We start from the raw sequence: 13,203 nt of genomic DNA on the forward strand, positions 1-13,203 counted from the left end.
CTATCTTGCGGCAACCCATTAACTAAATTGAAGGAACAACTTATATCATAGTGGCCTCAAAATGACCCCCCCCCATCTTCTCAGTGCAGACAAATAAGCCCCCCTCCAACCCCCCCCCCCCCCCCCCCATTACTCAAGCGTTCCGTTTAATTGTAGTATAAGTCAGTAAAAGTAAATAATGTGGCGAATGACATCACTAAAACAAAACTTTCGACAAGAATTTGCTGCAATCAAAAATACGGACACATTTGAATAATTGCAAAAGATGTATTTGTGTATTCTGAACAGAAATATAAGACAGACATCAAATATAGTGTTTAAAAGTAAGAGGTGTAGGTCTGTACAACTGCAGGACTGTAAATGTAAGACCCTCCACACACACACACACACACACACACACACACGGACACACAAACATTTTGTTCTTATAAAATCACCTCGTCAAATCAAGGATGTGCATATGACAAATGTTAAGCATCTTAAAGCTATGCAAAATAGAACTGAAAAGGAACATTAAAAAAAAAAAACCTCAACAATAATAAATACATCGCCAAAAGCCTACTTGCAGATTATACTCTCTTCAAATAATACTTCAAACATCCACAGGGTGTCACTGCAGCAGAGAGAACGGGGCCACTTTGCCCCCCCAGTACACTCGATTCTGAACTGCAAAGTAAAACTTGATTATTAGAAGGAATATGACTGATGACAAAGAACCAAAGATGTGTTTTCACAGCAAGGATTTGTCGGGATAACGCAACTACTTTTATGTTCCACTCATGCTGAACATGTTTCCAGGGTGTTTAGTAGCACCGGCAGACCGACGCCTTTCATCTCGTGGTGTGTACGGATGCAAGAGTGCGGTGGAAAATACAGGAAAGCAGGTTAGATGAAACAAGGACAACTCCACTTAATGCAGGTACTACGATAAAAGTGCGTATTAGAGGAAAATGATAGCGTGACATTTGGGTTAAATGTTTGTGTGTAGAACGTTTCAGATGCTCCCGTTTTAATCAGCGTTGATTCCAGAGCTTCTGTTGGGGCTCGGTGATGGAACATCATGACCCTACGATGTTTGCACCATCAGACTTCCAGCATATTGAGAGAGCGATGCAGGAATGAGCCCTAAAACCTGAAAATCTGTTAGCATTCTGGTTCCCTTGTCTCAAAGTCAGCAGGGATTTTTTTGTTAAATAAAAAATCAGTGGCTCACACTAGGTTGAGATATTTTTTTTGTTCTACTCCATAAAACAGGCCAATGAACACCACATTTTTTTGAAATTTGGAGCTATAAATGCGTCTTAAAAATGGTGACGTGGCTAAACAAGACTTGGGAGGCTGTACCGCAACAAAGATGAAGCGTGAGGCTCGTTGCGGTGTCGTTCCTTCATCGCCAAATTAGCTTTGCACTTTCGTTTAACGATCGGCGTTTGCACCCCCCCATTCAAGTGGAGTTAATTCATGGAAAAATCTCACTGGCTTTTGTTCCAGTAGAACCCATGGCAATGCTAACTTGCGGGCTGGCCTACAAAAATACACCATCCCTGCGGCGCTGGAGATGAGATGACCTACATAACGCCCCAGCCTTCGTCTCTACCGAGCCATTAAGCACCGTTGACTGGGCCGAGCATCTTATGGGAAACAAAAATGAAAAGCAAAAGAAAGCCAATGAACTGTTAAACATGCGGATCATAACAAGACATGTGCAGACAGGTAAACTTGGTCAACGGGTTTCTTAACCATCGCCGGGGTTTCAAACGACTGTGGGAAAGCACAGCATTGGGCAACTTGTCCCCAGCTATCATTATTCACACGAGATCCTTCTTCACCAGGCGTTGCAGAGTTCCTACCTGCATGGGTTACCTTGTATTTTGACCATTTTTTTTGGGGGGGGGGGGGGGTTTCTGTACAAATGCAACAAAGCATAGATTCAAACTGGAGCGAAGACAGACGCAAAATGCTTCTGTGCCATATTGAGAATGAAGGGAACCGATGAATAAATAGATGAGGAAAATGGCTATCGTAACAGGGAGAGGAAAAATATGGCAAACATAATAAGCTCCCAAGATGAGTCGTCCACATGGAGACTCAAATACTCAATAAGTTAACACTCAAAAAGACACGAGTGCCTGGAATCCAAGCACAGATGTCAGTATATAAACAAAAGGCAAATCAACACACACATACACACAATTGGAGGACAGCTGAAACCCAGTTTAAGACGTTTTCGCACCTAGAAAATAAAGGTGGTATGTTTAAAAGTTCCCTTGGATTTTTCTTTGACTGCTTCGCACCCGATTAGAAGTGTGAAAATGAGGCAGAACATGTCCAGGGTTCAACGTCACTCGCTTCAATCACATTCACACCAGGAAAAAAAAAAAAAAAAAAAAAGGGTACTGAAAACAACAAATAAGGCATTTCAAATAGAGGAAAATATACGTGTAGTGTCAACAAAGTTTTTACGCAAGTGATTTGAAATATCATGAAGATATTTCCGCCAGACGCTGGAGGAGAGTGGAGAAGCCTGCCGCCTGCTGGGACAGCTCGGCCACACGGTCCACCATCTCCTGGCTGGCAGATACTGAGGGGTAGTTTTGAGCAGCACCTTTTGTTGCTACGACAACTGCCTTCAAGGCCTGGCAGAGTCGTCCTCCTGAGGTCGTGATCTTAAGGGAGAGAGAGAGGAGGAGGAAAAAGTGAACACAACTGGCTGGGATGGATTTTGACCTCGATCGTATGGTAGAATAACGCACCTTAACTCGGAGGTCAGCAGAGGTGAGAAGTCGGGAGAGCGTGTCCCCGATGAACACTAGTTTGTGGGCCGTCACGATGAGACTTTTTCCCCTGGCGACGAAGATGCGAGGCGGCTGATTCCCCTGCACACTGCTGAAGAGGACGTCGATGGCATCCGCCAGGCAGGAGAGGTGGGCAAGGCTCTGAGACGAGTAGAAGGACAGAAGCTCAGAGTCCTCCAGGGAGAGGGACACCGGCAGAGGAGGGGAAGGGGTCAGCTGTGGATGGAAAGGGGACATTAGGACAGGAAAAGTCACGCTACAGTGCTGCTGGCGATGAAGGTTTGATATGTGAAGCAACTCCACTTTTTGAGAGACCGGAAGAACATTTAATCTAGCACATCACCAAGATGCACGCTTCAAAAGGGGGAAACTGTAATTAAATTTCAAGCGGGAATGACTACATCATGTGCTTCGTCACATCTTTCCACAAGACGGGACAGGCAAAAGAATTTTTTTTTAAATTCTGGATGAAGTTGAGCTGCTTCATGCTTTGCATGGCCAAAGTTCTGTTGTATCAGGCTTTCTGAGCCACTCCGGCCTAAAATGCAAAGGGCAACCTGAAACGTGCATAGATAAGTTATTAAATGCGATCTTTGGGAAACTTACTACGCACGCACGACGTAGCCTGGAAAACTGGACATGTGTTAGCGGTAGAATCGTACTCATGTTAAACAAATATCTGGAACTGAAGTAGAAGTCAGAGCAGCATAAACACGCTTGTGTACAGTACGTCAGCAAGGGGCTCCGTTGAAAGAATGACTGTGCTTTTCTGTCTCTTATTGTCCTGCAGACTCCGCTCTATAAGGCCAGATTGTTACGCCTTACAAGTGACCTCTTGTGTGTCGTAACCAAGGAGCCGAGCAAGGAGTAGAAGAAAATGCAGAGCGAGTGATTAAAAAAAAAAAAAAAAAAAAATGACAACAGTCTTAAGCAACAGGAGGCAAAAGAGACTCAACTAGTAAAAGACAAGACAAGACGTGATTGTGAAGATGTTTGTGTGCCCTCTGAAATCCTCTACGTTATATCTTCAGTCGATTTTGGACTCTGGAAACCAATAAAAACCTCTAACGTGACAATAAATCTCGACATGGTGAATGTGCAGTTTGGCAAAAGACAGAAATCAATCAGGAAGATGTTGAAAGTCAGGAGATGGTGGGTAAACACGGTGACTAAATATGGGTTGAAACCACACCAGGAGCCCAAGAGCTGCTGCAAAGCGGAATTCTTGAGTCACATCTCTAATTAGTAAACAGAGCGCACTGTGAACACAGTCAATCAATGACTCATCTGTGTAGACAGGCTGTGTGCAATTCTCCACTACAAAAAAAAAAAAAAAAGAGAGCGAGACAGAGAAAGAGAGAAAGACTGCGTGTGGCCAGTGGGAGCATGAGGAGGCAAAAATACAGGAGGTGGAGACTCACCCTCGGCTCTGCAGTGATGGTTTGCGTTTGTCCGTTCTGAGCCAGCGAGACAGGAAGAGGATCAGGTTTGCCCTACAAAGGTTGGAGGATAACAAGCTTGTTTCTAAAAACACTTCCAGTCAAAACATGGGCACATCGCAAGTTGCCTAAAAAAGGCTTCTTCTGCTCCTTGCACATTCAGTATAACATGAACACTTTGTTCTATACGTGCAAGCGTAGGTAATGTGGTATAAGACATTAAGAATACCACCATGAGGCGATAAGAGGCTCTCCCTGATCAGCCTAGGGTGAGAGGTTAATTTTGTCTGGTTTTCAGAACTATCCACAAAGGAGACTTGGGAGAACGCATCAGCCTGATGTATAGCTCACTTTCATTGCCTTTGCTTATGCAAGTACGTTCCATCTGAATTCCATGGCAGGGGTTTGATTTGATCAAAGTATTGTGGGTTAAAAATGAATGGCAAGAAATGGAAAGAGCAGCTTTGCAATCACTTCTCAGAACATGGAAGTTTTGATATGAAATGAAAGACTTCCAGCGGGTTGCAAGGAGTTACGGACTCCACACGTCCATACGAGGAAATGGACTGAAAATTTCCTGACCTGCAGCTTGACGTATCCCACGCTGTCTCCACTAGGCACTGGGGCCGGGATGGGAGTCAGGCCTATTCCTGCGTATTCATTGCTGGGGTCGTCTTCTCCATCACTGCCGCCTACTGTGAGGGTCACAGTAGCTGGAGCTGGAGGCAAAGAGAAGGCTGGCTGGGGCGTTGGGGGCAAAGGCCTCTCCTGAATCCAGCTACTCTTACGGGAGCCCATTCCGCCACTCGATGACTTCCCGTCAGGCACTGGGAGTGCGGGCAATGGCCTACGGGACAGGGATTCTTGGGAAGGCAGACGAGGTCGACTTTGAGCCTGCAGGAGGAGGACACTTTCCTCAAGGGAGCGCTGGACAAGTGACAAGAGTCCTTCAGATGGAGGAGCATTGCCGACAGCAGCTAAGGCAGGGAGAAGGTCTGACAGTCGAGCCCAGGCCTGCTGAAGGGGTGGAGGGGGATCTCCAGAATGACTGGCTTTCCACGTGGACAGGATTTCAGCCAGCGAGGTGGCCAGGTCCCGTGACGACAGACAGGAGGCCGAGCAGGACACTGTGCTCAGCACCGAGTGGACAAGGGTGGAGAGTGAGCTTCTCCACTGCACGTCACCTGAACCATTACTGGAAACAGAGAGGCGGCGCGTGGAGGTGGAGGAAGAAGACGAAGAGTGAGGGAGGACTTCGGCGGTGAGCGCAGGCATATCATATATGCCGCAGTCTGGCTCTGATGAGTCCCGGCGGTGGTCTCCACTGCTGGCTCGTTTGTCAGACCCACAATAGGCCTGGACAACATCCTCACCAGTGGTGGACTCCCCTGGACCAAGAGGCACACCTGGAAGTGTAGGGACACTGTAGACGTCATCATCAACGTCGTTGGGCACCGGGCCACTGTGCTGAATCTCTGATGTGGACACATTGAGAGTTATGGTGGGGACATCGTAAACCTGCAAGGAGGAGACAAATAAACATTGTTGTTTACCAAATTATTCTGTGTCACGAGGACAACTTACAATAGAATCTAGGTTGGGGAATCAAACTAAACCTGGTTTAACTGAAAACATTTGGAGTCCACATGATGCATCAAAGAATCACTGACCACCAAAGGAGGCCTGAGATATATTTGTCCCTTTTAACATTCGAGTGTAAAAGCAAAGAGTCCACATATGCAGTAACCGGAGCAACGAGGGAAAAAAAATAATCCAACAGCTGGCACACATATTCAAGAGGCATTAAGTACTGGTGGTATGGCCCTGACAGATGGGTGTGACTGGGAGAAAATAGAAGCAGTAGAAGCATTTGGACTGGATAGACAGGCTCCCACTGAAGACAGAGACAGGTGTGGCCTCGCCTTGGAGGGGGGGCAGGGAGACTAGTGGAGGAATGTGGGAAAAATGGTGACGGGGTAGAAGATAGTCATCTCTTTTATGCAGGTCCCCTGTAGAGACATGACTTTGTCCCAAAGGATTTCCACAGTTCCCAGCTATTTCACTGTGAATGCTTAACAATTCACTTGAAGAAAAATTTGAAAAAAAAAAGAAAGAAACAAAACAGTGTCTTCATTTTTGAGACGCTTTAAAAGAACCCAACAGTTCTGAAAAGGAATTCACTTCGAATAAATCAAGATCGAATCAGAAAGCAGTTATTTTCACCTCAGCCTCCGAGTCCACTTGCGGTGGGACACTTCGAGGGGTGTCGTAGATACCGTCATCATCACCAAGAGCAGCTGGCACGGGACGTTGCCACCTACCAGTGGGAGGAGTATCATACACCTGCCGAGACAACAACACAAGTTACGACTGCCAGATAAAGATGTTTGATATGACAGTATAATCACCTATAAAAATCTAACGCCCCAGCCATGATTCAAATACGGGCACAGTGTGATCCAGGAGGCCCAAAGTCTGCCGACTGTTCAGAAGCAAATATAAAAAGTCCAATGTCTCTAGGCATCTTACAACATTTTTGTACAAATCAGCAAAAACTATAATAAGACTCGCGACTAGACAGAACAGCCATCATCGGAAGTGTAATAAGATACCTGGTCATTCACAGCATCTGCGTAATTGTCTCCTTTTTTGTTCTGCACATTGCGTTTTTTCTCAAGGTCACTACTTTCCTCCTGGCTCAGAGGCCTGCCTGTCTGTTTGTCCTCCTCCTGCTGCATGCTTGCAGACGTGGGATGAGTAGCAGACTTGGGGACAGAATCTGCTGGGGACTGTTGTGCATCTTTCCTGGTGACTCCCCTTACTGGAGGTGCTGGTGGAGGAGGTTTGCGGGTAAAGTTCGGTGATCCGGGAACTCTGCCGTGCCCAGCTCTGACCAGCAAAGGGGACCCCCGGTGACAGGCAAGATTGGGTTTACCTCTGGCAGAGGCAGAATTAGGTGATACCCCCTTGTGCAGTGGTCTGGGGGATGATGATTGACACGGGTGCTGATGGGCCATGACTGAGACTGAAGTCCTTTGAAGGCTTGCGCCTACAGGGGTGGGTGTTTGGTACATCCCAGGTGTGTCCTGACTCACTTTGGACTGTAGGGCACCAGATGTGACTGTGGTTGGACCATTGGAGCAGAGCGTAGTGGCCACACCTCCTCCTGTTGGGGTCTGGTAAACATCGTCACCTGCCAGTGGTGTACCTTTTGGCACCAAGTAACAGTCTTCAGAGGGTTCATTCGTTAGTGTTTCTCTGGGTACAAGATAGGTCGTGTCTTCTTCCACATCCACCGTTCTTGGTACTCCACTGGGGGAGAGGTACACGGACTCAGACGCCATGAGAGGCTGTCGTGTGGCTGAGGGTAAAGGACTGACTGGAGTCTGGTAAAGTGTTCCTGTCATTTCTGTGCCCCGTCCTCTTAGAGAGGGTGAACGTGGACGACTCATCACCCCAATATCCCAGTCAGGCCTGGGTCGGGTACCGGAGCTGGAGTGAGAACGAGGACGGCCGCACTCGACTCTACGTAGCTCCCCGGGTCTTGGGGCAGCTCCAGCTCCTCGTCCCTCACCCACACCTGGTGGGGAGCGATACACTCCATCTATGTCCTCTGCACTGCTGCTGACACCATTCCGAGCCAAAGGGGGACCCGGGGACAGGTAGGCAGACTCTGACCCTGAGGGTGGGGGGGCGGTCTGCAGGAGTCGAAGTCGATTGGCCGGGGCGATGCCTTGTCTGCCATGCAGGGAGCAGAGCCACCAGCCTGGGCCCCCACTCTGCTCCTGTTCAAGAACCATGAGGATGTCACCCTTCCTGAACGCCAGCTCCTCTGGGCTCTCTGCCGTGTTGTCAAACAGGGCCTTTGCCAGTACCGTCTGGGGAGGAGGGGGACAAGAATCAAAATCCCTCCATTCACTAATCCACAAATAGAACATTAACAAGCCACTGCAAAGCCAGGAGTATTTGCCCTGTTGAACAGGGTGAATAGAAGTGAAAAGGGATGATCTCGTAAAGTAGAGAGAGAGAGGAAAAGGTTGGTTGAAAGAAAAGATTTAAAATCTCACATCATGGCTACCACAGCTGTGTCATGAGGCAGAGAGAAAGAGGGGCACAGTCAGAGAGGATCAATGATCAAATGGACACAAGGGCTTAATGGTAATGAGCGGGGTGAGAAGGAGGGGGGGGAGGGGATGAGGGACACATCTGTCCCCTGCTATTTAGGGTTTAATTGCCAACCCAAAGCCAGAGAGTCAAGCCCCCTTTCATTTTCTAAACCAACCCCCTGGGGAGAGCTACCCTGCATTAAGCCATGTGGGACCCCCCCCCCCCTTAAAACACTAATAGAACTAATAAAGGTACAGATAAATTGTCGAGATATAGTGAGAAACATTATCACCTATCCATCATGATACTAATGTGCAGACGCATACAAATAAAGACAAATACTCACAGAGACAGACATTGCTGCGAAAGTAACAGTTACGTGTCAGGGAAACTGTGGCCCATCTAAATTAGATCTGCTGCGGATCTCCAGCATGCGTCGCCCCGTAGAGAAACTCGGTGCCGTGGCACAACAGGGTCTGGGTAGAACTCATCTTCAAATCGGGGTTCCTCGCCTCCGCCTTCCTGTGGGTCCTGCAATTCAAACGCTACCTCTGATTTCTCATTTGTAAAACAACAACAACCGAGACTTTTATCTATTTTAGCAAAGCTACATCGACCTCAACGCGCAAATACATTAAAATGAAAGGTAAGCAAACACCTGTCTATCATTTCCACGCCCAGTAACGTTATCCCAGCCCGTTCAACCACAGCTAACCTTAGCCTAGCATGGAAAAGAAGTACGCGGCGTGCGTTTAAAGGTAGCGTCGAGTGAGTAGCCGCTGTATCCAGGTCGAATATGAATTATTTGTTAGCCACGATGACGCCAGCTACCACCGCGGCCTAGCTTCTCACGCTAGCTGGACAGCGTTAGCCGCGTTAATGCTGCTTATTTTCCTTTCGCCGCTTACGTTCAGTTGAAACAACAAAGGCACCGCTCAAGGATACGCGTTTGCCTGTCAATATTAGCGCCGGAATGTGTTAAAAAGTATTACCTTCCCTCTCTCTTTTCGCCGATAAACTTCGCATCGGCGCACGGTCTAGGATGCGTGAATCTTTTCATGCGTGAAAATCTGTGGCCATCGCCGTTCAATCATCTTCGGGCGATGACAACAAAATGATCTCCGCCTCCTCAGGCGTTTACGTAGCGCGCTAATCCACTAGCATAGCGCGAGTGTTAGCTCGGAGCTAACTGGACAGACGTCGGGAGTCCTTCGGCTCGCGGCCTCGCCCGATTGGCTGAGTGGCAGCGTGTTGCGTTTAGGAACGAGCGGAATTCCTTGTTAATTTGAAAACTACCAGTGGAAGTGGAAACAAAACAAGCGCCGCGGAATTCAGAGTACTGTTCCTGGAATGTACACCAAAAAAAAAAAAATCACACCAACTTGTGATTAAAAGAAAACCCTCAGTATTTTTTGACGTTCTTGCTCGCGCTATTTATGTAAATAGCAACCAAACATTGCGGACTCGGGGCTTCGGGCTTTTATTTTGATAATGTGACGTATACCCGGAAAAAAACAAAGTGTCTAAGAATCAACGGCGGTCTAAAGGTCTTGGAGGTGACTCGGAGAGTATTTTTTCCCCTAAAATTCTCCAGTATTCAACTTTATTTTCACTTTTGCATGAACTGCAAGGTGAGGCCATACTTTTAATTCATAATTTGATTTGTCAATCCTTCACTCTGGCTCATTCAAACCAGCAAACAGACTTCGGATTCTGCCTGTTAAACCCATCAGATGTATCTTCTTAGCTGTTACTTCACCATAGATCAGTAACAGAATGCCATTCAGTGATTATTCTTTACTTAAGTCACTCTACCCAGAGAAAGTGGCCAGGTGACCTTTACCCGAGTTCCCTGGTGTTTTCAGGACAGCTGTGACTATTTCTTGTCCACAGGTGATGTTGAGGAGTGCCTTCAGGTGCCTTGGGACCAATCCTGTTAGTTGTGGTAGAAGTATGTCTCAAAGCAGTCTTGCTGGAAAAGTAGCCATAGTCACAGCGTCTACAGATGGGTAAGACTCAGACCGTGGACTTGATGTTTTTTGGCCTCTTAAGATCCAGATTTAAGGGATCTAGAACGGACAGTAACCAGATACAACCGTCTCCTATCATGACTCTCAGAATCGGTCTAGCTGCAGCTCAGGCTCTGGGCAAGAGAGGAGCCCACGTGGTGGTGAGCAGCCGGCGGCAGGCCAACGTGGACAAGGCTGTGGCTCTGCTGCAGAGCCAGGACATCCAAGTCACCGGGACCATCTGCAACGTGGGCAAAGGAGAAGACAGAGAGAGACTGGTTCAAGTGGTGAGTGTTGGATGAATAAATCTCAGCGGGAGTCATAACAGATGTTTTATCACCTTCTTCTTTTCTTTTCTTTTTTGCTTTTACTCTCTGGTTTGTGTAGACGCTGGAAAAGTACGGCGGTATTGATATCCTGGTGTCCAACGCAGCCGTCAACCCTTTTTTTGGAAACATGTTGGATTCCACAGAAGATGTCTGGGACAAGGTGCAAGCACAATTCTGACCAAAAAATAAGAATTCTTCAAGAAAAAAAAAAGCTTCAAAACAGGACAAAAAATGAATCCCCTTTTTTTTTTCCTTTTGGTGACCTTTAGATTTTGTCTATAAATGTGAAAGCAGCGTTCCTCATGACCAAGCTGGTGGTGCCTCATATAGAAAAGAGGGGGTGAGTTATATTAAATTGTATCAACGGGACAAAAATAACATTTAAATTGTACACATTCAAGTTTGCCAATGCTAACACGTCGCTTCATTTTTCTTACAGAGGAGGAAATGTAGTGTTTGTATCATCTGTGGCAGGTTACCAACCAATGCAGGTCAGGCAGTTAATGTCAACGTGTGTGTTTTCAAATGTCCATCTCCTCACAGGGCTCTTATCTGGTGTGTGTGTGTGTGTGTGTGTGTGTGTGTGTGTGTGAGTGTGTGTAGGCATTGGGTCCCTACAGTGTTAGTAAGACAGCTTTGCTGGGTCTGACCCGGGCCCTGGCCCCCGAGCTGGCTCACAGTAACATCAGGGTCAACTGTGTGGCCCCTGGAGTTATCAAAACCCGCTTCAGCTCCGCGGTGAGTCGACGCTCTTAAAAAAATCGCTTCAACTAAATCCAAGCTGCTCTGTAACTCAACGCGGCTTAAATTTTGTTTGTTTTTTTCCCTATTAATTTTTCAGTTATGGCAAAACGAAGATCTGATGGACGAATTTAAAAAGCAGCTCAGCATTAAGAGGTAGAGTTTATCAACAAGACGAGGGCGTACGGGGGGGGGGGGGATTTAAAGAATAAAATTGTAACAGTGAGAGAATAAAGTAATATTTGAGGAAAAGATATTACAAGAATCAGGTCGTAATATTTGAAGAATACATACACGAATGAGAAAATTTTAGAAAATGTCATATTAGAAAAAGTAAAGTAGTAACCCAGACTTTCATAATTAACAAAATAAAGATATCATGAGAATTAAGTCATAATACCACAAGAATAAAGTAAACCATTAACAAGCCCATCATTTTTTTAGGAATTCAGAATACTTTTACAAAAGGGGAATTACGAGGTCATATTATGAGAATAAGCAGTAATGAAGGAGAATGTGACATTGACCAGATATGAATGTTGTCTTAATGCAAGATAAAAGTAATAATTTTACGACAGAAATAAACAGGAAAAGGTTCATGTCACATTATGTTTAAATTAGGAGATCGTTTACAAGATGGACGTGGACGGAAGAATGAAGTTATAACTTTACAAGAGTAAAGCGCCAAAATAAGAGACTGTCCTAATTCACAACATAAAGATATGACAAATAAATCTGAAGATTACAGGAATAAAGTAACTGATGAACACGGAGGATTTAATATCTGGAGAAAATGTTGTAATTTTCATGATCATGAAGTTTCATGATTTAGGAGACCAAGTTATTCCAGGTTTTATCCTCTGAGCTGGTTGTTTATCCCTCCTTCGTCTCGCTCTCGTACCTCGACGCACCTTCTGGTCTCAATTCAGACATTCGACATGTTTAATCATTATGTTTAAGAATTATGTGTAAGAATTATGTTTATTAATTATGTTTCCGTTGCGCCGAACTCTTCAGAATTGGCCAGCCGGATGAGATCGGGGGAGTGGTGGCCTTCCTGTGCTCCGAGGAGGCGTCCTACATCACAGGAGAGACCATCACCGTGACCGGGGGGATCGGGTGCCGGCTCTGAACGGGACTGTCATTTCCTCCTGGAACGTCTCAGAAATGGCGGCCTGTTTTAGACGATAACACAGCGGTTACATGACCAGGGGGTGGGGGTGGGGGTGGGGTTCTGGTTGACCTTTGTGATGATCTGTGTAAAGATTCCTTGCTCCGATGTTAAGCGTAAATAAGCGGTTAACCCCAAAATGTCAGCCGGCAGTGAGCGTTCCGTTGTCCTCACAGTCTCCGGCACAAGCGTCCTTTCATCTACACACGTGGGGAGAACATCAGTGTTCATACGTGTTCCTGGCGGGAGGTACACGCCTTGAACGGCACCTTCCAATGCCTGTGTCACTACGTGTTGAATGGCATAAAGTTGCCTCGGGACTCCAAATCAGCGCCAGATATCAGGACAAGACGGCAAATATAGGCGACCTCATTATTTGGCATTTTAGAGTGTTATGGTCTAATTAATTTATCTTTATAAATAATACATTTCATATTAATAATTGAAAATTCCTTTCTCACCCCCCCCATAACTCCTGCATCACGTGACCTTGGGACTCCAAATCCGGTTACTAAAGCTACGCTGAAAATATAGGACACGCCTCTTTCTGTAGTGTTTTTATTGTCTTTCATGATATAAACAAACATTTTGTTTTTCATTTACCCCCCCCCT

At 46.2% G+C, this 13,203-nt stretch overlaps 2 protein-coding genes across 5 annotated transcripts; one reads left to right on the top strand and one right to left on the bottom strand.

The window, feature by feature from the left end:
* Positions 1-253: 253 nt before the first annotated feature.
* efs (embryonal Fyn-associated substrate) lies at positions 254-9,581 on the bottom strand. Of its 3 annotated transcripts, none has more exons than XM_086196652.1 (8): positions 9,334-9,581; positions 8,688-8,872; positions 6,847-8,112; positions 6,458-6,577; positions 4,817-5,752; positions 4,217-4,288; positions 2,754-3,011; positions 254-2,666 (listed from the first exon to the last, which is right to left on the bottom strand). In XM_086196652.1, the coding sequence occupies exons 2-8, from the start codon at positions 8,697-8,699 to the stop codon at positions 2,481-2,483; spliced, it is 2,850 nt and encodes a 949-aa protein (XP_086052778.1). In that variant the 5' UTR covers positions 8,700-8,872; positions 9,334-9,581; the 3' UTR covers positions 254-2,480. The 3 variants fall into 3 exon arrangements, with proteins under 3 accessions (XP_086052778.1, XP_086052779.1, XP_086052781.1); XM_086196653.1 differs by having other exon boundaries at positions 8,688-8,886; XM_086196655.1 differs by lacking the exon at positions 9,334-9,581 and having other exon boundaries at positions 8,688-9,322.
* On the top strand, positions 8,783-12,625 carry dhrs4 (dehydrogenase/reductase (SDR family) member 4). Of its 2 annotated transcripts, none has more exons than XM_086196666.1 (9): positions 8,783-8,987; positions 10,235-10,350; positions 10,460-10,637; positions 10,738-10,839; positions 10,949-11,019; positions 11,119-11,170; positions 11,283-11,417; positions 11,521-11,576; positions 12,438-12,625. In XM_086196666.1, exons 2-9 carry the CDS (start codon positions 10,238-10,240, stop codon positions 12,550-12,552), a joined length of 822 nt encoding a protein of 273 aa, XP_086052792.1. In that variant the 5' UTR covers positions 8,783-8,987; positions 10,235-10,237; the 3' UTR covers positions 12,553-12,625. The 2 variants fall into 2 exon arrangements, with proteins under 2 accessions (XP_086052792.1, XP_086052791.1); XM_086196665.1 differs by lacking the exon at positions 8,783-8,987 and adding an exon at positions 9,051-9,972.
* Positions 12,626-13,203: the final 578 nt, after the last annotated feature.

Source organism: Aulostomus chinensis, chromosome 24, assembly GCF_037954235.1.
Source record: "Aulostomus chinensis isolate RoL2024-O1b breed Wild chromosome 24, RoL_Achi_v1.0, whole genome shotgun sequence".
NCBI lineage: Eukaryota > Metazoa > Chordata > Actinopteri > Syngnathiformes > Aulostomidae > Aulostomus > Aulostomus chinensis.